Genomic DNA, 27859 nt, shown 5'->3' on the forward strand with positions numbered 1-27859 from the left:
TGCGATCAAATAATAATTCTAAATGAGCTTCCATGAAACTTGAGAATATGATTCTAAGATCACTTGGACCCAAAGAATCATGACAATTTTAGATAAGAAAAGTGGGAAACTTTGCTCAAAGTGGTCTCAAAATTTTTTACAAGGCCATTCTTCTTGTCCATGTAGCTTAGACTATTAGATGATTAGCTCAATGACACAAAGTCCTCAAAAAAGAACCACAGGTGTCTACAGAAACTTGATATAAAGTGAAGGGGCAGTGAAGATCAGTGAGTGCTGGGTAACTTACCCTTGTGGGAGAATTATAACATGACTACGCCTTCCACACACGCACACACAGCAGATCAGTGTAGCTAGATCAAAAGCATGAATCAAAGAAGCAACACTTGATCAGAAAGTGAAAACTCTTTTGCACAACAAGACCTCCAATTGACACAACATGTAGCTCTGCAGGCCACGCTAGAAGGGCGAGGGGTGTTGTCCCGGATGGAGGGAGGACACAAGATAAAAGTCTTATTGGGAAGTTGTACTTCAAAGCACCAGGTAAAGCTTCAATCTAGAATGAGAAGAAATATAAATTGTGGCATAGTCTTCAATAAGAGACTGCAGAGCAGTGGAAAAACCAGTTATATAATATCCTACAAGGGCTACGCGGGATGAGATGAAGGCATGCTTGTTGTTGAGTCAAAGTGAGCTTTCATGAGGTTTTCTCATCAGAGCAAATTGCACGACCTGCCCTAGTTTCCGATTTCTTCCATGGTTTGTGGCCGATGATGGTGGAACCAGCTCTGATGCAGTGACTGGCATCGTCCCTTTCTGGGTCTCACTCCCAGCAGCCCCTTGTTCCCATCCCACTGCACTTTGGCCATGTGATGAGAACCAAAAGCTGCTGACTGGGAATTCTGCGGGTGTGCATTCCTGAGAGGCCCCTGGATGAAGCCAGCTCTGGGGTCAGCCTGTGAGAAGGGACAGCAGGGTGGGGGCAGCAGGTCTCTAGGGGAGAGGCCTGGGGAGAAGAGTCTGTGGAGGCTCTTCTCCCTCCTCCTCTAGGCGGGCCCTTCAGGAAGGGAGGAGGCTGCAGAGCTGGAGGTGCAGGCAGCAGGGAGGAGGGAAGAAGCTGAGGGAGACATGTCACATTTAATGACCTGCTAGTGCTCAGGACGCACTCCCTGTGTGTCTCTCATGGCTCTGGTGCTGCTCTCTTGGGCAGTCCCCGAGATAGGCCTCTGCACCTCAGCCTTTGCTCTCACCCTTGTGCTGACGCCTCTGGCCCTTCCGTGCCAGAGCCCCAGAAACACCTCAGAGCAGCAAACCTGGGACTGCTCAACACTCCCCTCATTGGGGATTCCTTTCCACCCACGGAGTCCCCATGTTCAAAATATCTAGACATGGTCTCCAAGGGAGCCATTCACTGAAGCCCTCTATTCAGGACCCTGCCTGTTTCTTCCACAGAACCCCAAGGCTCCCCAGTCACTCTTGAACACCATCTGCAGTCCCCCAAATAATCTCTGGATGCTGGGAATGTTTGAGTGACCTAAGCCATCCGAGGGAATTGAGGGAGGTATGTCAGCTTCTTTTATTTTCCAGGGGCCCTGACCACGAGTGTCCTGGGGGCTGCCCTCCACCTGACCTTGCCCCTCCCGGGACAGACCTTGGCCTGCCCTCCCACCCCAGGACTCACAGTCAGGGCCTCTGCTTCCTGAGCATGTAGGAGGCAGAGACACCAATCAGCAGCAGCACCTTGGGGCCCAGGAGGAGAGCGATGAGGAGTGGCATCGACTGCTCTTTGCCTGGAAGACAAGGGACAGGAGGCGCCATTAGGGGCCACACTGGAGCCCTTCCCTGGGCCTCCACTACCCACTGGGCTCCCCTGGTCAACCCTCTGAAGCTTGAACCTGCGTCCTTCTCTAGATTAAGGCAGGAATCAGGGTAAAGAGCTTCCCGAGGTGCCGGAGGGTGATGACTGTGCTCTACTGATTATGAATGTGAGGTTCAGGGAGTTGAGGGGGCCCTGCAAGAGCAGTGTGACCAAAATAAGGAAAATCCATCACTGTCTGGTAGGATGATGCCAGATCTGCTCTTTGCACAAGAAGACTCAAACCTCAGGGTCTTGTGAGTGACAGACCACATGTGCGAGGAGAGTGTGGGCGGCTCTTGGGGGAGGGAGTCCAGGCCGCCTGCTCCCCAAGGGTGGTCTCCAGGGTGGAGGGGGCCCTGAACCTGTCTGACCTGTGTCTGACCTGTGAGAACAGCTGGCAGTGGAGCACCTGTTGAGTGAGGAAAGGGGCTGACGTTTGGGCGGGGCTGCAATTGGGCCCTGGTGGGACCTGAGATGTGGGGTGTGCCCCTTGGGCCAAATCACTGGGGGCCCTTCTGTTCACTGGGGCAGCCAAGGACAGTGCAGAGAGCAGCTGCTTCTCTCCAGAAATGGTCTCTGCAGCCAACAGTTACTCAAAGGGGGAAATTAAACCCCACCCCCCACCTTGTTGCTCCTTGACTCCTTTCTCTAAAACTCTAAAACCGCAGGGTATTGAAGTGGACGTGAAGTCACAGGGGACTGAATCTTGCAGGTTGTGTATTTTAGTGAGTCCTTGTGATGTTTGCTGGCCCATGTCAGCTCCAGACTCACACCCCACGCCCAGGGAGACAGGCCAATCCTTCACAGACAGAGGTGCAGCATCAGCCGGTGATGCTGATAATAGGGGTGTAGAGACCAGCACAGACTAGAGATTCAGTGGATTGTGGGGAGCCACGAGGGGTGGCTGACCTGGCTATTGCAGCCACTATGGGGGGCAGATGGTAAGAGCAGGACTGAGAGTGGGAGCATCACCTCCAACCCCCACTTTCTCTTTCATGCTTACGTCCATGACCTGCAATGCTCAGTTCTGAACACTTGACCTATGGGCACTCAGGGTGTGAAAATTGGGATGGGGCAGCTCCTTTATATTCTGTTCATAGCTGTGCATTCTAGATTATCAATAAAACATGAATTGTTACCGGTGGCACGAAAAAAATAAGATAAAACATAAAAGGTTGGGTCATTGGAGCTGAGGCCTGACCTGAAGTTACACGTGTGGCCTGCTTGTCCTTGTGAGCTGAGGCCGCCAGGGTGAGGGCTTTGGAGACCGCGGGCTGCCCGTCATGCTCCACCTGGCAGGTGAGCACCACATTCCCCCTGAGGGCAGAAGCGTTCACCAGGACCCAGCTCGTGCAGGTGAAGGTCCCATCCTTGTTCTCCAGGAGAGTCGAGGGCTTTTCTGTTCGGGACACGTTTCCGTTCTCCAACCAGGTCAGCTGTAGGTTCCGGGGGTAGAACTCCTTCACCTGGCAGGTGACATTCACCTGGTTCCCTGCCGCGGGATACTGGGAAACCTCCAAGGTGGGCGGGACTGTAACAGCACAGGGCAGAAGCTCTGACCTTATGGCACAGATCCCAGGGGAGGGGGGGAGGCTGTCACTGGCCCCCCACTTCAGCAGGGGTGTACCCGGGACATGCTGGGCAGGCAGCGGGCCTCCAACTCTGAGGTTCTTTCTGCATGTGTGTGCGACCACTAAGCAGAGTGCCCAGCCCATAGTAGATGCGCAAGGACTGGAGGGTAATAGAGAGAAATCAACAGGCCCCGCCCCTGCAGGCAACAGTGTGATCACAATCACTGTGGCAAATAAATGCCATCCCCAAGCACCTTGGGCAGGGCTATAGAGGGTGTCCAATGATGTGATGGCTATGGGTTAAGTTCAGGAAGCTGCCCACTCACTGCCGGGCACGTGGGAGGTGCTGCCCTGGCAACTGCCAGGGAGACAGGGGGAGTGACCGGCACATGCAGGGCTGGTGATGGCCAAGGATGGCGGGACTGGACTCTGGGATATCAGCGCCTGGAGTGAGTGGGGAGGAGCAGGCTGTGTCTCGGGCAGGGCTGGGCTGGGCGGGTTCACACCTCGGATGGTCTCAGACAGGTTGGCTGTCCCGCGAAGACCGCCGCCCTGCAGGGTGATGTGGGCCACCTCGCAGATGACCTGGGAGCGGATGTCCCCCGGCGCCAGCTGCACCGTGGCTGTGCTGGAGACGCTGTAGGAAACGGCCTCTCCTGGGGGGTCCACGTTGGGCCGGGGAGCTGGCAGCTCATTCCCATTTTTGAACCACTTCAGGCTGATGTCTCTGGGGGAGAAGCCGTGGGACTGGCAGGTGAAGGTCACCGTCTGCCCAGGGGTGGCCCTCTCTGTGGGTCCCGATACCACAGGGCGAGAGGGTTTGGCTGCGAAGGAGCATTTGTAACAATAAGCGTGACTGTGACTCCCCAAGGATAAGCGGGTGACACTGTTTATAACTTCACCTGATGATTAAATGAGGGTGGCATCACTTTCATTTAGGGACACCCAGGTTTCCAGAGGTGAACCAGGACCAGGGAATGTTGACAGGGATGCAGGCCTGAGTTCAGAGTCCCCCTCTCTAACTCTGGGGGATTTCCCATCAGTCTGGGCTCAGGAACAACATCGTCTCTATAGCTGTTCCTGACCTGCCAGCCTGGGAGCATTTCCAAGGTCAGAGAAGCAACACAGGAGGAACACAGCAGGACAGGGGACCTGTGGAGGCTGGAACCAGGCTGCCAGTCCAGGAGAGGGGACCGGGCACCTCCCTCACGCATCTGTGAAACTGGACGCATGCTCTTGCTCCTGGGATGCTTGAGGGAAGCAGGCCGCGGAGGCAAGTTTCATAAGATAAACGCAGATCAGTGATGAGCCCAGGCCTGGTCTCCCAGCTCTCCCCATGGGCGGGGAGGGATTTAATTCAAACTTTTCATTCTTTAAACAATTTCCGAGTAGGTCTCATCTGTGCCCAGCTCTGATTAAAAGGGAGGGTACAGATGATGGTGAATAGGGTTTCTCCTTGGCCTCAGGGTCAGGTTTGGCTGGAAAGAAGGATCCCTGAGCCTGAGGAAGCCAAGGCGGGCGTCTCTCAGTGTCATTAAATAAGAGACAGACACAGGCCAGGAAAGTGTCAGAAGCGACTCTCTCATCCTGGGGAGGGCCAGAGCCCAGGGGACCGCAGGCAGAACCGGCATGTGAGTGACCACTTTGGTCTCTGTTCTGCATCCTTGAGCCTCCATGTGTGTTTTTGTGCAAAGTGATCAAAGCCTCACCCGGGCAGAGGAGTGAGGATGTGTCCACCCAGGCAGGTTCACAACAGGTGCTGACATCCAGCTCCTGTGGCTGCTGTCCCCGTCCTGGTCACCACCCACCTGAGACTGTCTGGGGTGGGGGGAAGCAGTAGGGGACACACCCAGGAATGTCGCAAGTCCTCAGCTGCTCTGAAGAACCCCACTGAGGAAAGCAGCAGACACCACTGATGGTGATTCTCTGCCCCTTGTTACAGGCCCTTTAGGAAGCCATTTGGGGGAATGACGCCCACACATAAATGAGATCCGAGGTGTTTTCATGGAGATTTCTCTTTATGGAAGGCTGCGGCACATTGAAAGAAGGGGGACAGACTTTCCAGGGGCATCTTGGGATTCAGGCAGAAGCCTGTGGGGATCTCAGCCCCTATTCGCAGCCACCTCAGCTCCCGTTTAAATATTTAGAGGTGGGAGGTTTCCCAGTAATGAAGCTGGGTCCTAAACTGGGTGTCTCGTGTCTTCCTCAGGCCCAGAGGGTGGGAATCCAAGCCCAGTGAGGTGAGCTCTGTGGGGGCGACCAGGGCAACTTTTCTTCAGACACCTGAACTGTGCAGCCAGGTAGTCTGGGGTTCCAGACCGCAACCCATTTCCCCGCCACATGACCATGAGCAACAGGCATGACTTGTGCAGCCTCGACTTCCGCGGTCTGTAGAAGGGGGTGAATCAAGCCATGTAGATCAGCACCCACATCCACGCCTGACTCTTAGCTGTTGCTCACAGAGGAGGGCGTAACAGTGACCTGCAGCCACACGTGGGCGGGGGCCCCACGGAACTTACCACTCACGGTGACCTGCGTGCCTGGTCCCGACTTCACTTCTGTGTCAGGGCTCCCTTTCTGGAACTTCACACAATAGTAGACCTCAGTGTCTGCTGGGGTGATGTTACTGATGCGGATGGAAAAGTCCTTGTTGTCTCTGATTGTGACATCTGACACTTGGGTTACTCGGGGGAAGGGGCCTTCTCCTCCTCTGAAACTGTAGACTAACTGCCGGCCTGGACCCGAACCCCTGAACCACTTATTATGCCCCACAGGGAGCAGGGAGGTCAGGGAGCAGCGCAGAGTGGCCGTCTCTCCGGCTGCCACCGACACGGACTTGTCAGGCTGGATCACCTGCAGCTCCTCCTGGCTGGCCGCGCCTGCAGGGAAGCAAGTGGTTACTCATTCTTCCTGCGGGAACCTGCGGGCTTTCTCAGGGTTATCACCAGGACCTGCTGACAAGTGCTTACCTCGGCGGTTCCCGGGCTCAGCACATGGGGATGTCAACACCTGGACCCCCACAACAAACCTGTAATGTGAGGCTGTTCCTAATGAGGACACTGAGGCACAGGGAGGGTGAGGCGGCAGGGTTAGTCCTGAGCCATCTCTGGAAGGGTCATGCTACACCAAATACTGGCTGGACACTTTGTGGTCTCAGGAGATGTTGCATTTCAGTCCTTTACATTCATGGACACGCGAGTCTTGAGACCATTGGTTGGTGGCGGAAGTAATGGTTGTGTTTGTAGGATGGATTGAACAGCGAGAACCTCTGTGGGTCAAGCAATCTATTCCATAGACCATGTGCTCATGACAGGGGTGTTCCCAGGGTGCTTGCATGAGCATGAGGTGCTGAGCTCCCTATAAGCAGTGAACGAGGTATTTAATAAAAGGAAAACCATGGTCTCAAGTCTGGGCTTTTTTCCAATTCCACGATCATGGTATATTTGTGTCTATTACCACTGTAATGTTTTTCTAAGAGTCAATGGCTTAAAATAATGAATTTCCATTAACAGATGAAGGCATAAACAGAATGTGGCATAAATAATGGAATATTACTCAGCCCTAAAGAGGGAATGAGATCATTTATGTCCTTTCACATACATAAAAGTTGACAACATTTTACTAAATAAAATGAACCAGAAAAAAAAGATTGATATATAGTTCTAATTACATGAAGTAGTTAGAATTAGCAAATTCCTAGAGACAAGTAAGAGCATAAGGGTAACCTTGGGCTGCTGGGGAAGATTAATAGCGAATTTATTGTTAGTGGGTACAGAGACTTCTCCCAGGATACTGAAAGGATTCTGACATGCATCCTGGTGTCAGTTTGAAATAATGTGAACGTACTTGATGCCACTGAACTACATCCTAAAAAAGGTTCAGTGGTGAGTTTTATGTGATGAGTGTTTTGCCACAATATAAAAAATGTGGTCAGGCACGGTGACTACCCTGATTCATGCCTTTGAGCTGGGCTAAGTGGCTCAAGGCTGGGGGACTTGAGAACCCTGCTCTAGAAGGTGGAGATGGAACCAGTGGGCAAGACAGCAAGGAGGGAGCGACCTCAGCCTATGTATGAAAAGAACTGTGGGGGTGCCCGTGTTGGGACCCTGGGTCGTGAGCTGCAGAGACAGGAGTGGCCCGTGGTCATCTACCTGCAGGTGCAGCACTTTGCTGTTCATTTTCACTGCAGCTGCACTACCTGGTTTCTGGAGAAAACAGAGAAATGCCAGAACATTCCTTCTTGTTCAAAGTGTCTTAAAACAGGCATGAGCCCAGGTGGTAGGGCTATAAATCAGAGGAGCAGATTGTTGGTGGACTCAAACAAATCCTCTTACTTTTTTTATTTCTTAGGACACAATTTGCGGTTCACCTTGGCAGAGTGTGATCTGGGAAGACCTACCCACCTCCCACCCTTTGTCACAAACATGCCCTAAGGAGGCACAGGCTGTAGAGGGCGGGGCCTTTGGTGTGTCTGGATCACAGAGGGAGTGGTTAATTTCAAGGAGGATTTTGGGTTGTGGGGTAGACAAAAATGGCAAGAAATATGACTCTGGAGGGAGAAATGGATGAGGGAAAGAAGGTCAGACAGTCAGCGGTAGCCGCGTCATGGGGAAGTGTCATCCCTGTCTCTGTGGCTCCTGCGTTTACATCTCTGCCAGACCTTCTCCCTGAAAGCTGGACTTGTACGGCCAAAGCCCCCTGGACATGGTGCTTGGATGGAAAAGCACAGCTCACAGTGGACAGGACTCTCCATGTCTCCTGAGGCCCCTTATTCTTCCAGAGGCTCAGACCCAAATATTTGCCTCTTTCTCTCCCATCCAAATCCTGCGGGTCAGAGAATCTGTTGCTGCTTCATCATGTGTCTAAGGTCTGACCTCGCCCGTCTCTACAGCAGCCGTCCTCGTGCACCAGTGTTCCTTGTTTCTCCAAGGAATCTCCTCTGTCCAAGTGCTTGCCTCTCTGTCCAAGTGCTACCATGATTAAAGCTAATGTCAGATCATCGCGTCTCTCTCTGACTTTGCAGTGGCACCACTCACGGGAGCCCACGTCCTTGAACAGAACAGAAAAGCCTCCACGCAGGGCCTCTGCCCGTGCTGCTCCCTGTCAGGAGGGCTCTAACCTAGAATCTACCTATCTCATCCACACCTCCTTTTAACCATTGCTCAAGTTTCTCTCTCAGAGATGCCACCCACACTGTCCTTTAAAAAAATCCATCCTGCTCCAGATACTGGCAGTTCTCCTACCTGGGATACTTTCACTCTTTGCCCTTCACACGGGTCAGACCCTAACACACCGTGTCTTGGACTTACCTAGCGTGTCTATTGTCTGCTGTCATTTCTCCCACTGAGACATAACCCCAAGAGGGCAACAACCTTGTCTCTTTCCTTTAGCAACTCACCTCTCCTGCCCGTAACAGCGCCAGACACAGAGGAGACTTTTGCACCTCCCGGAGACCCCAGTGTCTATTTTGAGCAGAAATCCCGAGAGTTTCCCCCGGAGATGACTTGGTCTAATATACAAACAGCTTCCAGGAAGAGGAAGAACCCAGAGAAGAAAGTAACAAACCCTCTTTCCCTCACTCTCCTTGCCCCCACCTGCAAACAGAAGCTGCAGAAAGCTCCTGGGGAGGAGTCGGATCACACAGAACCGAGAAGGGTGGTGGTTAACCCGGGAACTCTAGTCAGACTGTGTGAGTTCAGATCGCAGCTCTACCAGTGAGGGTGAGTGACCTTGAAACTCTCTGTGCTTCTGTTATTCCACCTGTAAGGAGGGGGATAAGTTAGCTGCCTCAGAGATAATGGTCACAGGAGATGACACCCCCAGGCCTTTCCCGCTGTGTCTGGTACATGGTGAGGGCTCAAGAAATTGCAGTGATTTTACTCATCGGATTTCCTGAGGCTGAGAGGCTTCTGGGGACATAGATGACAGAGATAGGAGTGCAGCTAGAATCACACACGGGGATCATTGCTCTGTATCCTTCAGGAACCTGCACCTCCCCCTTCTTGTCTCCTCAGCCCATCCAGCCTGGAGGAGGCCTCCAAGGAGGAATGCACAGAATTCCACTCCCAGATTTCCTGAGGCCTGAACGGACGCTGGATGACAGCGCATGGGGAGAGGTGCAAACCCAGATGTGGGCGCAAGGACAGATGGAGACGGTCTAGGTGAGGCTCTGTGTTTCCATCCCCTTCTTTCCTCCTCACCCCCCTACAGCACGAGGGCAGGACTCCAAGAAAATCATGCACACACTTTACTCTCTTGCCAAGGGAGAAGAATTTTTTGTCTAATAGTTTCGAGAAGGACAGGGGAAATTTGGAGAAGTAGAAGGGGAAGGAAGAGAGTAGAGAGACTCTGACAACTAAACTTTTGTCAATGTGCACTTCATGCAGACTGAGAAATGATTGGAGAGAACAATGGAAAAAAACCTTTTCAAAAATCCCACAAGTGTGTGTCTCTGCACACTTCTCACACCTGTACATACATGCACATCCACCACAACATGCATTTGCCAATACATGTGAAGTGCTGTCCTGGCTTGCTAGTATACAAGGAGTAGGTTTGGAGGATTGTGTATGTTAAATGCTCATTGAAAATATTGGTACATAGTAACACATCATTAACAAAAGTTTGGGAGCACACAGCAGAATTTCAACCCTGTCCTACCTCCTGTTTCTGTGTCCTAGATGTCTGTCCTATCTCTATTCTGCTAGTTTCTCCGTATGTCTAACTTTTCTGCAAGAGCCTCCACTGAATAGCCAACAGCATAACGTGGTAAAAAGGAATGAATCCTGGAGGTCTTGGCCCTAGTCTTGAATTCTGGCTTCTCCACAGACTTGGGTAGATGCAACTGGGCAAATTATGCTCTCTGCCTTGGTCTCCCTTTCTGCAAAGCTGGGGCAACCATCGTCATTATAAACAGTTATGTTGTGAGGATCAACCAAGTTAACACACTCATCAAACCATCATCTGTTTTCATGTCCCTGATAACAGTGGCAGGTGACAGAGCCACAGAAAAGTTGCTCTGACCCCCTGTTCCGTGCTCTCAAATAATGTCTAGTCGTTGGCTCTCTGTGGTTGCCCAGGGGATAGCAGCAGGGGTGCTTATCCTTGTTTATCTGAATGCCCTACAACTCCTTGGTTAAAGAGACATCCAGGGCAGGGAGGGGGGATCTTCCCATGGCCCTGCTCACCTGTGAGTCCCAGCAGTAAAGCCAGCAGCAGACAAGGAGACTGGTGGGTCCAGGAGGCAGGGGCAGGCATCCTGGAACTGGAGGAGCCTGCTCTGTCCGGGTGTGTGCTGGGAGCCCAGAATCTGCTCTGTGGAGAGGAGGCCCTTGTGTGATACAAGAGGAAGCTCATACCAGTGGTGAAATGACGAGGTGTTGACACACTTCCATGTGAAGCTGGGATGGAGGGAAGCTTAAGGTCAGGAGCTTCTCATATGTTTTCAGAGACTTGTGCAGCCTCGTAGAAATAGTGCTTCTTCCGTCGGGGTAGCCTTGTCTCTCCTTGCTACTTGCTTGCTACTCCCTCTTAGGGTCACAGTGATTCTCCATTCAGTAGCCCCAGGAAAAGAGAATCCCATAGGGATACAAGGTGTGTCTCACAGGCCCATGCCCAAGGCTCTAGGGTGACTGGCTGGTGGCCATTCTTGCCCCCCCACCAAAGTAACAGTCCAAGCACAGTCCAAGAGACGGCTGAGGATTACTATAGTGAGAACTAGGAAAGGTGTTTAAGAAGACATGTGCCTGCAGCCGTCTGTAACTGAGCATCAGAACACGGAGATGTCATCACTACAGGTGACCAGCACGAGCTGTCCTGGAAAGACTGGACTGGCCAAGGCAGACCAGCTAAAGTTCATGAGTTTCAAGAGCTTGTATCTCACTGAAGCTTAGGTGAGGATTTCCTTGCAGGAGTAGAATTACCCTTCAGTCTCTTTGTTACCCGGCCAGGAGTGGGGGCCCCAGAGCTCCCAATCCTGCCTACTCCAAATAGGTTCTGCCACCCGCCATAGCAACACAAAACATGTAAGACTTTAACGGGAAGGAACTTTAATACAATTAGAAAACTATACAGGAAAGTCAAAGAATATAGCTTCTAAATCAAGCCCCCAAAATTACTCATCCCCTTATGGGTAAAAGTCCACCCAAATGGGATTGGCCCAGAGCAACGCCCAAAAGTCTGCCACAAGTCCAAAGCACCTTCCAGTGGGGACCCACAGTAAAGGATCAGAAACAACCAGACAAGCCTGGGAGGAAAAGAGCAAAATCAAAACCAATATAAAATTTGCCATTGTTATCCTCCACGGGTCTCTCCCCCACATCTATTTCAACCAACCCTCGATGTTGGTAAAAATTGATTTTTGATCATTAGGTAATGTTACAAAGTTACCCCCAAAGAAAACATACTAACAGTACTAGCAGGTGTCCTGTGCTCTTGCTGAATATAAGATCGATGCTCTGCACACAATTACAATCCTATACCATAGTCAAGAGTCATTGAAAACAGTAATAATACTTTTCTTGTCCACAGACTAGAAATTGTTAAAGACAGCTCTAACTAGAGATGCATCAAACCATTATGGGAAAACTCTAAAATTATGACTAGAAAGTCATAAAAGCAAAACTAAAACAGATGCATACCATGAATGGGAAAATAGAACACATGATTCTAAGATCACTTGGACCTAAACAGTCATGATGTTTTATTTATTTATTATTTTATTTATTTATTTATTTATTTATTTATTTATTTATTTATACTTGCACTGGGTACAGTCAGACACAGGAGGGTAAGAGAATTCAACAGAGCCAGAGTGAGGAGCAGAACAGGCAAACTGATGAAGTACATTGGTGAGGGGAGCAGCAGGTGTGGCAGGAGAGGTCTGAGTGCCAGCGCTCAACCACTGCACCACCAGGCAGGTCCCAGGATATTTTAAATAAGAAAAAGTGGGAAACTTTGCTCAAAATGGTGTCAAAACTTATTACATGGACTTATTCTTGTCCATGTAGCTTTGACTAAGAGATGAGAAGCTCAATGGAAAAAGATCTCATAAAAAGAACCACACAAGTATATGGAAACTTGATATAAAGTGAAGGGGGCTGTGAAGTTCAGTGAGTGCTTTGTAATAAATTATAACATGACTGTTACTTATACACACACATGCACACAGCAGATCAGTGTAGCTATCAAAAGCATGAATTAAAAAAGCAACATTTGATCATAAAGTGAAAACTCTTCTGCACAACAAGATCCCAAATGACACAACATTCAGCTTTGCAGGCCACGCTAGAAGGGTGAGGGGTGCTGTCCCGGATGGTGGGAGGACACAAGATAAGAGTCTTAGTGGGAAGTTGTACTTCAAAGCACCAGGTAAAGTTTCAATATACAGAATGAGAAGAATTAATAAAGTGTGGCATAGTCTTCAATAGAAGACTATAGAATAGTGGAAAAATCAATCAATGGAGCTACGTCTATCAAGATGAATAAATCCCACAAACTGTGTTAAGCAATAAACTATAGGAGAACTTCCCGAGAGATATAAACTGGATAATCACATTTATAAAATATTTAGAATATGCAACGTGAAATAAAATTTTGCTTAAGTATGTATATCTATGTTATAAAAGCACAATCATATCTGAGGATATGAAACACCAAATTCAGGGCAGTGTTTCTTCAAAGGGTCAAAAGAACACGATATTAGTATTTTGCAAAGATAGACCAGAAACTCCATGAATAATTATAGAGAAATCCTTCCATATTTCAGAGTAGAAAAATGCGTATTCAACCTGTGATCTCAGTACATATGTATGAAAACTTCTTGAGAGTTCAGTCAAGATAGGCTGTGTGCTTGCAGGAATATATCTCTTTCATCTTGGTTGTCCAGTCTGTGGCATGTGTAGCTGATAGCAGTCTCCATGTGCCTCTGTGTTTCTGTGGTTCCTGTTGTAATTTCTCCTCTTCCATTTATATGGTAGTTACTTGAGTCCTCTCCCTATTTCTTGTTGAGTCTAGTTAATGGTTTTTATTATTATATTTATCTTTCAAAAAACAGACTTTTCACTGATTTTTAAAAATGTCTCTAGAATCCCCATTTCAGTATTTCGGCTTGATGCCTGTCAGCCCCTCCCTCTGCTAACGTGGGGCTCACTTCACGTGAGAGTCCACTGTCGTGTGAGTGAGGATGTTACATGGAGTCTTTCTTTTCTCTGAATATTCACCTTTAGCCAGATGGCTTCTTTCTACGAATGCCTTGGATGCGTCCTCAGTCACGGGTGGATCAGCCACACAGAGGGCCCCTGTTGAACCCGCTCCTAGTTGAAATGTCACTTCAGGAATTCTCAACTTACTTAAATTATCACACCTCAGTTGTACAATGTCCTTAAAGGGCTACCACGGGATGAGATAAAGGCATGCTTGTTATTGAGTCAAAGCCAATTGCACTGTGGTTTTCTCATCAGAGCAAATTGTACCACCTGCCCTAGTTTCTGTTTTCTTCCCTGGCTTGTGGCCGATGACGGTGGAACCAGCTCTGATGCAGTGACTAGCATAGTCCCTTTCTGGGTCTCACTCCCAGCAGCCCCTTGTTCTCATCCGACTGCATTTTGGTCATGCGATGAGAACCGAAACTACTGACTGGGAATTCTGCGGGTGTGCATTCCTGAGAGGCCCCTGGATGAAGCCAGCTCTGGGGTCAGCCTGTGAGAAGGGACAGCGGGGGTGGGGGCAGCAGGTCTCTGGGGGAGAGGCCTGGGGAGCAGAGTCTGTGGAGGCTCTTGTCCCTCCTCCTCTACGCAGGCCCTTCAGAAAGGGAGGAGGCTGCAGAGCTGGAGGTGCAGGCAGCAGGGAGGAGGGAGAAAGCTGCAGGAGATATGCCCACATTGAATACCTGCTCGTGCTCAGGACGCACTCCCTATGTGTCTCTCATGGCTCTGGTGCTGCTCTCTTGGGCAGTCCCTGAGATAGGCCTCTGCACCTCAGCCTTCGCTATCCCTGACACCTCAGCCCTTCTGTGCCTCACACAGAGCCTCAGAAATACCTCAGAGCAGCAAACCTGGGACTCCTCAACACTCCTTTCATTGTGGATTCCTTTCAACCCACGGAGCCCCCATGTTCAAATGACCTAGAGATGGTCTCCAAGGTAACCCCCCACTCAGGCCCTCCATTCAGGCCCTTGCCTGTATCTGCCACACCACCCAGGCCTCCCCAGTCACTCTGGAACACCCTCTGCAGTTCCCCAACACATTCTGGATGCTGGGATGTTTAGAGGGACCTAAGCCTCCTGAGGGTGTTGAGGGAGGTGTGTCAGCTTCTCTTATTTCCAGGGGCCCTGACCAGTGTGACCTGCTGAACTTGCCCCTCCCAGGACAGAACTAGGCCTGCCTCTCTGCCCAGTACTTACAGTTAGGCCTCTGCTTCCTGTGCATGTAGGAGGCAGGGACACCCACCAGTAGCAACACCTTTGAGCTCAGGAGAAGAGTGATGAGGAGAGGCATCCACTGCTCTTTGCCTGGAAGTCAAGGGACAGGAGGCACCATTAGGGGCCACACTGGAATCCTTCCCTGGGCCTCCACTACCCACTGGGGTTCCCTCATCCATCAAGCATCTGAAGCTTTAAATCTGCATCCTTCCTGGGATTAAGGCAGATGGTAAGAGCAGGACCAGAATGGGAGCATCAACTCCTGCCCCAACTTTCTCTCTTTAATGCTTATGTCCATGACCTGCAATGCTTCATTCCAAACACTTGACCTCTGGACACTCAGGGTGGAGGAAATGTGATGAGGCAGCTCCTTTAAATTCTGTTCATAGCTATACATTCTAGATTATCAATAAAACATGAATTGTAACCTGTAACATTAAAAAAATAAGATAAAATATAAAAGGTTGGGTCATTGGAGCTGAGGCCTTACCTGAAGATACCTCTGTGTCCTGCTTGCCCTGGTGAGCAGAGGCCGCTGGTGTGAGAGCTTTGGAGACCAAAGGCTGCCCATCGTGCTCCACCTGGCAGGTGAGCACCACATTCCCCCTGTTGGCAGAAGTGTTCACCAGGAGGCAGCTCGTGCAGGTGAAGGTCCCATCCTTGTTCTCCAGGAGAGTCGAGGGCTTTTCTGTTCGGGACACGTGTCCGTTCTCCAACCAGGTCAGCTGTAGGTTCTGGGGGTAGAACTCCTTCACCTGACAGGTGACATTCACCTGGTTTCCTGCCGCGGGATACTGGGAAACCTCCAAGGTGGGTGGAACTGTAACAGCACAGGGCAGTAGCTCTGACCTTATGGCACAGATCCATAGGGAGGTGACCCTTCACTGGCCTCCACCTTAGCAGTGGGGTCTCCTGGGTCATGCTGGGCAGGCAGGCTGCCTCCAACACAGGCTCTCTCTGCATGTGTGTGTGATCACTAAGCACAGTGCCCAGCACACAGTAGGTGCTCAAGGACTGGACGGCAATAGGAGGGAAATCAACAGGTCCCGCACCTGCAGGCAGTGGTGGGATCACAAACAGTGTGGCAAATCAATACCAACCCCAAGCAGGTCAGGCAGGGTTGCAGGGGGCGCCCGGTGTTGGGGTGGCTGCGGGTAAAATTTGGAAACTGCCTCTTCACTGCCGGGCACGTGGGAGTTGCTGCCCTAGCAGTTGCTGTGGAGACTGGGGGAGTGACCCACACATGCAGGGCCGATGATGGCCAAGGACAGTGGAACTGGACTGCTGAATATCAGCGCCTGGAGTGAGTGGGGAGGAGGAGACTGTGTCTCGGCCAGGGCTGGGCTGCGGGGGTTCATACCTCGGATGGTCTCAGACAAGTTGGCTGTCCCGCGAAGACCGCCGCCCTGCAGGGTGACGTGGGACACCTCGCAGATGACCTGGGAGTGGATGTCCCTTGGTGCCAGATGCACCGTGGCTGTGCTGGAGACGTTGTAGGAAACGGCCTCTCCTTGGTGGTCCACGTCGGGCCGGGGGGCTGGCAGGTCATTCCCATTTTTGAACCACTTCAGGCTGATGTCTCTGGGGGAGAAGCCGTGGGACTGGCAGGTGAAGGTCACCGTCTGCCCAGGGGTGGTCCTCTCTGTGGGCCCTGATACCACAGGGCGAGAGGGTTTGGCTACAAAGGAGCATTTGTAACAATAAGCGTGACCGTGACTCCCACCAAGGATAAGCAGATGACGCTGTTTATAACTTCACCTGGTTATTGTTTCGTCTCTAGTAGTGCTGGGGTGTCATCACCCTCATTTAGGTATACCCAGGCTCCCAGAGGTGAACCAGGATCGGGGCAGGGTGATAGGGTTGCAGGCCGGGTTCATAGTTCCCCTTCTTTCTCTCCAGGGGATTTCCAGAGTCTGGGCTCAGGAACTACATGACCTCAGTGTCTATTGCTGTTCCTGGCCTGTCACCCTGGAAGCCCTTCCAAGGTCAGAGAAGCTTCACAGAAGGAATGCAGGACATGGGGGCCCCATGGAGGCTGGCACCTGCCTGCCAGCCCTGGAGAGGGTCCAGGCACCTCCCTTCCTCATCTGTGAAATGGGGGGCAGGCTCTCTCTCTGTGGTGCGTGAGGAAAGCAGGCCGCTGAGGCAAGTTTCAGAAGATAAACTCAGATGAGTAATAAGCACAAGTCTGGTCTCCCAGCTCTCCCCACGGGCGGGGAGGGATTTACTCCCAACTTTCCATTCTTTAAACAATTTCTCAAGTAGGTCTCATCTGTGCCCAGCTCTGATTTTGAAGGGAGGGGTCAGAGGGCTGTGAATTGAGGTTCTCCTTCTACTCGGGGTCAGTTTTGGGTTGAACAAGGATCCCTGAGCCTCAGGGAGACAAGGTGGGCGTCTCTCCGTGGTCAGGGCTAGAAAGAAGCAGAAGCGCCTCCTTCATACTGGGGAGGTGCAGAGCCCAAGTCTCCCCACCCAGGACAGACCTCATGAGTGACCCCCTTGTGTCTCTGTTCTGCATCCTTGAGGCTCCGAGTGTGTTTCTGTCAAAGGTGTCAAAGCCCCACCTGGGCAGAGGAGTGAGGATGTGCCCAGCATGGGCGGGTTCACAGCAGGTGCTGACAACCAGCTCCTGTGGCTGCTGTCCCCGTCCCGGTCACCACCCATCTTGGGGTGGGGGGGTAGCAGCAGGGCAAACACCCAGGAAAGTGGCAAGTCCTGCTGCTGCTCTGAAGACCTGATTAAGAAAAGCAGCAGAAATGACTCCTGGTGATTCTCTGTTTCTTCTTGTCACAGGCCCGCTAGAGAGCTGTTTGGGGGAATGACACCAACACACAAATGAGATCCGAGGTGTTGTCATGAAGATTTCTCTTTCTGGAAAGCTGCAGCACTTTAAAAGGAAGGACAGATTTTCTCAGGGACAACTTGGGGGTCAGGCAGAAGGGATCTGGGGATGCCAGCCCCTATTGGCAGCCAACTCAGCTCCCATTTAAATGCTGTTCAGAAGCAGCACACCCTGGAAAGTTTTTCACATGGACAGTGGAGCCCAGGAGATACTTGTAAGGGGGAAAAATGCAAGTTTTCTTCATTTACCTGAACTGTGGAACCAGAAAGTCAGGTTCCAGACCTCACCCCATTTCTGAGCCTTGCGACCTTGAGCCTCGACTTTCCCAGTCTGTAGAAGGGGGTGAATCAAGCCATGTAGATCAGCACCCACATCCACGCCTGACTCTTAGCTGTTGCTCACAGAAAGGAGGGCGAGACAGTGACCTGCTGCCACACGCGGGCGGGGGCCCCCACGGTACTCACCACTCACGGTGACCTGCGTGCCTGGTCCCGACTTCACTTCTGTGTCAGGGCTCCCTTTCTGGAACTTCACACAGTAGTAGACCCCAGTGTCTGCTGGGGTGATGTTACTGATGCGGATGGAAAAGTCCTTGTTGTCTCTGATTGTGGCATCTGAGACACTGGTTATTCGGGGGAAGGGGCCTTCGTCTTTTACTCCTTTGAAACTGTAGACTAAGTGCCGGCCTGGACCCGACCCCCTGAACCACCTGACTGTCCCCACAGGGAGCAGGGAGGTCAGGGAGCAGCGCAGAGTGGCCGTCTCTCAGGTGCCACCGACACGGACTTTTCAGGCTGGATCACCTGCAGCTCCTCCTCACCGGCTGCTCCTGCAGGAAAGCAAAGCAGTTCCTTGTTCATCCTGCATGACCCTGCGGGCTTTCTCAAGCACTATCACAAGGACCTGCTGACAGTGCTCACCCCCGGGGTGGGGCCCTGGGTTCAGCACATGGGTGTATCATCACCTGGAACCCCCACTATGAGCCTGTAAAGTGAGGCTGTTCCAAATGAAGTGGCAGGTTTAGTGCCTGAGGCCTCTCTGGAAGGGTCATGATTCACCAAATACTTGCAGGACACTTTGTGGTGTCAGGACATGTTGCATTTTCAGTTCTTTAACGTGATGGACCAGGCGAGTCTTGGGACCATTGGTTTGTGAGTGGCAGTGATGGGTGTGTTGGGAGGATGTCCTTGAACGGCAAGAAACTCTGTGCGTGAAGCAACCTCTTCCCGAGATCACATGCTCATGAAAGGGGCTGTTCCCTGGCCTGGGTGCTTGAATGACCATGAGGTGTTGAGTTCCCTACGCACAATGAACAAGGTATTTAAAAAGAATGAAAACATAGTCTTAAGCCTGGAATTTTTTTTCCCAATGCCATGATCATGTGTATTAGTGTCTATTACTTCTATTATTTTTCCCCAAAACTCAATGGCTTAAAATAATGAATTTTCATTAACAGATGAGGCATAAACAGAGTAATGTCCTTTTACATAGATAAACCTTGACAATATTTTGCTAAAAAAAATAAGGCAGAAAGAAAAAGACTGATCTATAGTTCTAATTATAGGAAAAAGTTAGAATAGGTGAATTCGCACAGAGAAGTAGTAAGATGGAGGCTATCTGGGGCTTCTGGGATAGAATGATAGGGAATGTATTGTTGGATGTGTACAGTTTTCTCCTAGGATGTTGAAAAGGTTGTGAACTGCATTTTGTTAACAGATGGAAAAATTGTGAATGTACTTGATGCTGCTGAATTATAAACTAAAAAGTGGTTCAATGGTATGTTTTATGTGTGTTTTGCCACAATGAAAGTTATGTGGTCAAGCAAAGTGACTCCCCTGGTTCATGCCTTTGAGCTGGGCTAAGTGGCTCAAGGCTGGGGACTTGAGAACCCTGTTCTAGAAGGTGGAGATGGAACGAGAGGGCAAGACAGCAAGGAGGGAGCCAACTTCAGGCTGTGTTTGAAAAGAACCCTTGGGAGAGGGGTGTTCATGTGGTGACCCTGGGTCGTGAGCTGCAGGGACAGGAGTGGCCCGTTGTCATCTACCTGCAGGTGCAGGACTTTGCAGTTCACTTCACTGCAGCTGCACTGGCCAGTTTCTGGAGACACCAGAGACATGAGAGAACATTCCTTTGTGTTGAAACTGTCCTAAAACAGGCATGGGCTCAGGTGGCAGGGCCAGGACTATAAATTAGAGGAGCAGATTATTCTTGGACTAAAACAATCCTCTGATTTTTTTTTATTTCTTAAGAGAAATTTCAGTTCGCTTTTGCAGAGTGTGAGCTGGGAAGGCCCACCCACCTTGTAACCTTTGTCACAAACATGCCACCTAAGCAGGGACATACACTCGGGGGGGTCCTTTGGTGTGTCTGGAAAATGGAGGGGGGTTGAATTTTAAGGAGGATTTTGGGGGTGTGGGGTAGACAAAAATGAGAAGAAATAGGAATGAATCTGGAGGGAGAAATGGAGAAATAGATGTAGAGGAAAAGAAGGTCAGATAGTAGCCGGAGCCACAGATGGGGAAGTGTCATTAGTCTCTGTGGCTCCTGCATTTACATCTCTGCCCACACCTTTCCCCTGAAATTGGACTTGTATGGCCAAAGCCACCTGGACATGATGCTTGGATGGAAAAGCACAGCTCACAGTTGACAGGTCTCTCTATGTCCCATGAGGCCCCTTATTCTTCCAGAGGCTCAGGTCCACACCTTTGGCTCTTTCTCTCCCATCCAAAGGCTGCGGGTCAGAGAATCTGTTGCTGCTTCATCATGTGTCTAAGGTCTGACCTCTCCCGTCTCTACAGCAGCCATTCTCGTGCACCGGTGTTCCTCGTTTCTCCATGAAATGACCCCTTAAATGTTCTAGTTGCCTCTCTGTCCAAGTGCTAGCATGATTAAAGCTAATGTCAGATCATCACTTCTTTCTTTAGATTTTGCAGTGGCACCACTCACGGGAGCCCACATCCTTGAACAGAACAGAAAAGTCTCCTCACCAGCCACTGCCCGTGCTGCTCCCTGTCAGGAAGGCAATTCCCCCCAAACTCCACCGGCTCATCCCATACCTCCCTTTAACCTATGCTCAAGTTTCTGTCTCAGAGATGCCCACCCACACTGCCTTGTTTAAAATATAGCCTGCTGCAGGTATTTGCAGTTCTCTTATCTAGGAATACTTTCATTTGTTGCCCATAACCCTGATCCTACCCTAATACACTGTATTTTGTACTTATTTAGTGTGTCTATTGTCTGCTGTCATTTCTCACACTAAGACATAACTCCAAGAGGGCAACTACTTTGTCTCTTCAGCAACACTCCTCTCATTCCTATAACAGCTTCTGACACATAGTAGGTGCGCAATAAATGGTTGATCATGTGACTGTCCGTCACTACACCTTCCTGAGACCCGAGGTCTATTTTGAGCCATAGTACCAAGAGATTCCCATGGAGATATTTGGCCAAAGATAAAAACAACTTCCAGAATTCTGGGAAAAGCAATGAAAGCAGAATAGATGAAATGGAAGAACGAATAAGTAATCTTGAAGACACAGAAATAAAAAGAACCAAAACAGAAAAGGAAAGAGAAGTACGAAGGAAAAAGAACGAAGAAAGACTTCGGGAACTATCTGACTCCATGAGGAAAGGAAATATAAGAGTTATAGGAATACCAGAAGGAGAGGAGAGAGATGTAGGAACAGAGAAAATATTCAAAGAGATAATTGAAGAGAACTTCCCAAATGTGAAGAAGGAGCTGAAAATTGATATACAAGAAGCAAGAAGAACACCAAACTTCCACGACGAAAGGAAAAATACAGCAAGACACATAATAGTAAAGCTCCCAAGAATCCAGGACAAGGAAAAAATAATGAAGCTGGCAAGAGGGAAGAAACAGATAACATTCAAAGGAAAGCCAATCAGGCTGACATCAGACTTCTCCAAAGAAACACTACGGGCAAGGAGAGAGTGGAGGGACATAGTCAACAGACTCCAAGAAAACAGATGCCAACCAAGAATTCTCTATCCCGCAAAGCTCTCCTTCCTCTTTGAAGAAAGAATATGGACCTTCCCAGACAAACAGAAACTCCGGAATTTCATTACAACTAAACCCTCACTCCAAAAAATACTACAAGGAGTCCTAAAGTCAGAACCTCAGAGGGACGAATAACAATGAAAGAAGGCCAAAAAAAAAAAAAGTTATTAAAAGAATAAATAAATAAAATCAAAGGAAAGACAAACACAATGGCAAATACAGATGCTAACATATCAATATTAACTCTAAATGTAAATGGACTAAACTCTTCAATAAAAAGACACAGAGTTGCAGCCTGGATTAAGAAACAAAACCCAACCTTTTGCTGTCTCCAGGAAACACATTTAGCTACAAAAGATAAAAATAGGCTCAAAGTTAAAGGATGGAAAACAATCTTACAAGCAAATGGACCAAAAAAGAAAGCAGGAACAGCTATACTTATATCAGATAAAACAGATTTCAAACTCAAAAAGATAAAAAGAGACCCCAATGGTCACTACATTATGATCAAGGGGACAATACTTCAAGAAGAAATAACACTCATTAACATATACTCACCAAACGAAGGAGCACCAAAATATATCAGACAACTGTTGTCCTCTCTGAAAACAGACATCAGAGAAAACACATACGTAGTGGGAGACTTCAACACACCACTATCAACAATGGATAGATCAACAAGACAAAAAATAAGTAAAGAAACCAAAGCTCTAAATAAGGACCTAGAGCAATTGGGCTTAACAGACATCTATAGAACACTAAACCCCCAAAAAACGGAGTACACATTTTTCTCAAGCGCACACGGATCATTCTCCAGGATCGATCACATACTGGGGCACAAGACAAACATCAACAGATACACCAAGATTGAAATCATATCAACCATCTTTTCTGACCATGAAGGTATCAAATTAGAAATAAACCATAAAAAGAAGGCAAGGAACTTTCCTACCTCATGGAGATTAAAAACCACACTACTGGAAGACCACTGGACTAATGAGGAGATCAAAGAAGAAATTAAAAAAATCCTTGAATTGAACGACAAGGAGGACACCAATATCCTAAATGTATGGGATGCAGCAAAAGCAGTAATAAGAGGAAAATACATAGCAATAGAAGCTCACATCAAGAAACAAGAAAGAACTCAAAGAAACAACCTAATCTCGAAGCTCAAAGATCTAGAAAAAGAACAACAAAAAAACCCCAAAACCAGTAGAAGAAAAGAAATAATAAAAACAAAAGCAGAAATAAATGAAATTGAAACTAAAAAAACAATCCAAAAGATCAATGAAACCAAGAGCTGGTTCTTTGAAAAAATCAATAAAATAGACAAACCCCTAGCCAGGCTCACAAAGGAAAAAAGGGAGAAAGCACAAATAAACAGGATCATCAATGAAAGAGGAGAAATCACAACGGACACAGCAGAAATCAAAAGAATAATCAGTAACTACTATGAACAGTTATATGGAAACAAGTTTAACAATCTAGAGGAGATGGACAAATTCCTACAACTCTACAATCACCCAAAGCTAGATAAAGAAGAAATAGAACACCTAAACAGACCAATTACAAGCAGCGAAATTGAAATGGTAATCAAAAACCTCCCCAAAAACAAAAGCCCAGGACCTGATGGATTTACAAATGAATTCTACCAAACATTCAGAGACGAATTAGTGCCTATCCTTCACAAACTCTTCCAAAAAATTGAGAAGGAAGGGACAATACCAAACACTTTCTATGAAGCCAACATTACACTAATACCAAAACCGAACAAGGACAACACAAAAAGGAAAACTACAGGCCAATCTCCCTAATGAACACTGATGCAAAAATCCTCAATAAAATTTTAGCTATCAGAATCCAACAATGTATCCAAAAGATAATTCACCACGACCAAGTAGGATTCATTCCAGGGACACAAGGATGGTTTAACATCCGAAAATCAATCAACGTTATCCAACACATCAACAAAAAGAAATATAAAAACCATATGATAATATCAATAGATGCTGAGAAAGCTTTCGACAAAGTGCAACACCCATTCATGATAAAAGCCCTTGAAATTCTTGGGATACAAGGAACATACCTCAACATCATAAAGGCCATCTATGACAAGCCAACAGCCAGTATCATTCTCAATGGTGAAAAGCTGAAAGCAATTCCATTAAGATCTGGAACAAGACAAGGATGTCCACTCTCACCACTGCTTTTCAATATAATACTGGAAGTCCTAGCCAGGGCAATAAGACAAGAGAAAGACATCCAAGGAATCCAAATAGGAAAAGAAGAAGTCAAACTATCACTATTTGCAGATGATATGATAATATACATAGAGAACCCCAAAAAGTCCACAGAAAAACTAATTCAACTCATCAATCAGTTCAGTAAAGTGGCAGGATACAAAATCAACATGCAAAAGTCAGTAGCCTTCCTATACACAAACAATAAATCTGAAGAAGAAGAAATCAAAAAAACCATCCCTTTTTTTATTGAAACAAAAAAAATCAAATATTTGGGAATAAATCTAACAAAAGAGGTAAAGGAACTATACAAAGAAAACTATAAAACACTGTTAAAAGAAATAGAAGAAGACACAAAGAAATGGAAAGACATCCCCTGCTCATGGATTGGAAGAATAAACATTATTAAAATGGCCATCCTCCCAAAAGCAATATACAGATTCAATGCTATTCCAATCAAAATTTCAATGTCATTCTTCAAAGAAATAGAACAATTATTGATGAAATTCATATGGAATCACAAAAAACCCCGAATAGCCAAAGCTCTCCTGAAAAAAAAAGAAGGGAATGGAGGCATCACACTCCCAGACTTCAAACTCTACTACAAAGCCATAATCATCAAAACTGCATGGTATTGGAACAAGAACAGACATACAGACCAATGGAATCGAATAGAAAATCCAGAAATAAACCCACAGATTTATGGTCAACTAATCTTTGACAAAGGACAAAGACTATGCATTGGAGCAAAGAAAGTTTGTTCAATAAATGGTGCTGGGAAAACTGGGTCGCTACATGCAAAAGAATGAAGCTTGACCACTACCTCACACCATACACAAAAATCAACTCAAAATGGATTAAAGAACTAGACATAAGACCTGAAACCATAAAATATATAGAAGGAAATATAGGCGAAACACTACGTGATTTGCACATCAAAGACATCTTTACAGACACATCACCCAAAGCAGTGATAGTGAAGGCAAAGATCAACAGCTGGGACTACATCAAATTAAAGAGCTTCTGCACAGCAAAAGAGACAATAACAAAAACAAAGAGAAACCCCACCAACTGGGAGAACATTTTTGCACCCAACACTAATGATAAAGGACTGATCACAAAAATCTGCAAAGAGCTGATGAGACTCAACAACAACAAAGAAAATAATCCAGTCAAAAATGGGCAGAAGAGCTAAAAAGAAACTTCTCTGAAGAGGAAATGCAAATGGCCAACAGGCATATGAAAAAATGTTCAACATCACTTGTAATCAGGGAAATGCAAATCAAAACTACCATGAGATACCATCTTACACCAGTGAGAATGGCACATATTAAAATAACTAGCAACAACAAATGTTGGCGAGGGTGTGGAGAAAAAGGAACTCTTCTGCACTGTTGGTGGGAGTGCAAACTGGTCCAACCACTGTGGAGAGCTGTGTGGAGATTTCTGGACCTACTAAACATAGAGCTTCCATATAATCCAGCAATTCCACTCCTAGGTATTTACCCAAAGGACACAGAAACATCAATTCCAAAGAACACCTGCACCCCTATGTTTATAGCAGCACTGTTTACAATAGCTAAGCTTTGGAAACAACCCAAATGCCCAAAAATAGATGACTGGATCAAGAAGATGTGGTACATATACACCATGGAATATTACTCAGCATTCAAAAAAGATAAACACATGCAATTTGCAACAACATGGATGGCACTGGAAGGGATCATGCTCAGCGAAATAAGCCAAAAAGAAAAAGAAAAATACCGGATGGTCTCACTCATAGCAGGAATCTAGAAAACTTAAATAAGGGACCAGGAAAACGAATAACTATAAGAAAGTGAAAATCAAAATCAACAAAAAACTACGAACCAGAGACACTTTTAAGGGGGCGGGGGTGGGAGGGGAGAGATTGGGGTCAGAATGGGGGGGCTGCAATTGTATGGGGAATATAAAAATAAAATTTATGATTAAAATAAAATTAAAAAAAAATAAATAAAAAAAAAAATAAAAACAACTTCCAGGAAGAGGAAGAACCCAGGAGAGAAAGTCACAAACCGTCTTTCCCTCACTCTCACTTCCCCCACCCGTGAACAGAAGCTGCAGAAAGCTCCTGAGGTCGAGACAGGTCACGCGCATCCGAGAAGGGTGGTGGTTAACCCGGGAACTCTACAGTCAGACCGTGTGAGTTAAATCCAGCTCTACCAGTTAGGGTGAGTGACCTTGAACCTCTCTGTGCTTCTGTTATTCCACCTGTAAGGAGGGGGATGAGTTAGCTCCCTCAGAGATAATGGTCATAGGAGATGACACCTCCAGGCCTTTCCCGCTATGTCTGGTACATGGTGAGGGTTCAAGAAATTGAAATGATTTTACTCATCGGATTTCCTGAGGCTGAGAGGCTTCTGGGGACATAGATGACAGAGATAGGAGTGCAGCTAGAATCACACACGGGGATCATTGCTCTGTATCCTTCGGGAACCTGCACCTCCCCCTTCTTGTCTCCTCAGCCCATCCAGCCTGGAGGAGGGCCTCCAAGGAGGAATGCACAGAATTCCACTCCCAGATTTCCTGAGGCCTGAACGGACGCTGGATGACAGCGCATGGGGAGAGGTGCAAACCCAGATGTGGGCGCAAGGACAGATGGAGACGGTCTAGGTGAGGCTCTGTGTTTCCATCCCCTTCTTTCCTCCTCACCCCCTTGCAGCACGAGGGCAGGACTCCAAGAAAATCATGCACACACTTTACTCTCTTACCAAGGGAGAAGAATTTTTTTGTCCAATAGTTTAAGAAAGGGAAGGGGAAATTTTAGAAAAGTAGAACAGGAAGGAAGAGAGTGGAGGGACTCTGAAAACTAAACATTCGTCAATGTGCACTTCATGCACTGTGAATTGATTGGAGAGAACAATGGAAGAAACCTTTTCAAAATCCCACGAGTGTGTGTGTCTGCACACTTCTCACACCTGTACATATATGCACATACACCACAACATGCATTTGCAAATACATGTGAAGTGCTGTCCTGGCTTGCTAGTATACAAGGAGTATGTTTTGAGGCTTGTGTATGTTAAATGCTCATAAAAATATTGGTACATAGTAACCATCTAACATATCATTAACAAAAGTTTGGGAGCACACAGCAGAATTTCAACCCCGTCCTACCTCCTATTGTCTGTCCTAGGTCTCTGTCCTGTCTCTAGCATCTAATTGTTTCTCCATATGTCTAACTTTTCTGCAAGAGCCTCCACTGAGTAGCCAACAGCATAACATGGTAAAGAGAATGAATGCTGGAGTTCTTGGCCCTAGGCTTCAATTCTGGCTTCTCCACAAACTTGGGTAGATGGCACTGGGCAAGTTATGCTCTCTGCCTCGGTTTCCCCTTCTGCAAAGCATGGGCAACCAGCGTCATTATAAATAGTCATGTTGTGAAGATCAGCCAAGTTAACACATTCATCAAACTATCATCTGTTTTGATGTCCCTGATAACAGTTGCAGGTGACAGATTACAGAAAAGTTGCTCAGTTCCCTGATTCTGTGCTCTCAAGTAATGTCTAGTCTTGGCTCTCTGTTGTAGCCTCATGGGGGCTTACCCTTATTTACCTGAATGCCCTAAAAATCCCTGGCTAAAGAGGCATCCAGGGCAGGGAGGGGGGATCTTCCCATGGCCATGCTCACCTGTGAGTCCCAGCAGTAAAGCCAGCAGCAGGCAAGGAGACTGGTGGGTCCAGGAGGCAGGGTCAGGCATCCTGGCACTGGAGGAGCCTGTTCTGTCTGGGTGTGTGCTGGGAGCCCAGACTCTGCTCTGTGAAGCAGAGCCCCGCCTGCGATACAAGAGGAAGCTCACCTCATTGGTGAAATGACGTGGTGTTGACACACTTCCACTGACATGTTGAGATAAGAGGGCAGCTTCAAGGTCAGGA

At 48.0% G+C, this 27859-nt stretch overlaps 1 protein-coding gene and 1 long non-coding RNA gene across 3 annotated transcripts; one reads left to right on the plus strand and one right to left on the minus strand.

Annotated features, from left to right (window-relative positions):
- On the minus strand, positions 1–27735 carry LOC119234727 (tyrosine-protein phosphatase non-receptor type substrate 1-like). Its single transcript, XM_037497741.2, is given in 12 exon segments — positions 1–553; positions 1679–1787; positions 3057–3386; positions 3933–4250; positions 5946–6305; positions 10614–10826; positions 14828–14935; positions 15336–15665; positions 16206–16523; positions 18152–18454; positions 18457–18516; positions 27615–27735. Coding segments are annotated over 11 exon segments (2517 nt in total). The 5' UTR covers positions 27685–27735; the 3' UTR covers positions 1–553; positions 1679–1680.
- On the plus strand, positions 3675–19528 carry LOC119234828 (uncharacterized). Of its 2 annotated transcripts, XR_008552584.1 has the most exons (4): positions 3675–3875; positions 8817–9146; positions 9441–9587; positions 17639–19528. It is a non-coding gene; the product is annotated as an uncharacterized LOC119234828 (long non-coding RNA). The 2 variants fall into 2 exon arrangements; XR_008552585.1 differs by lacking the exon at positions 8817–9146 and having other exon boundaries at positions 3678–3875.
- Positions 27736–27859: the final 124 nt, after the last annotated feature.

The sequence above is a fragment of the Talpa occidentalis genome, unplaced genomic scaffold, assembly GCF_014898055.3.
Source record: "Talpa occidentalis isolate TD23 unplaced genomic scaffold, MPIMG_talOcc4v2.1 talOcc4.10, whole genome shotgun sequence".
Classification (NCBI taxonomy): domain Eukaryota; kingdom Metazoa; phylum Chordata; class Mammalia; order Eulipotyphla; family Talpidae; genus Talpa; species Talpa occidentalis.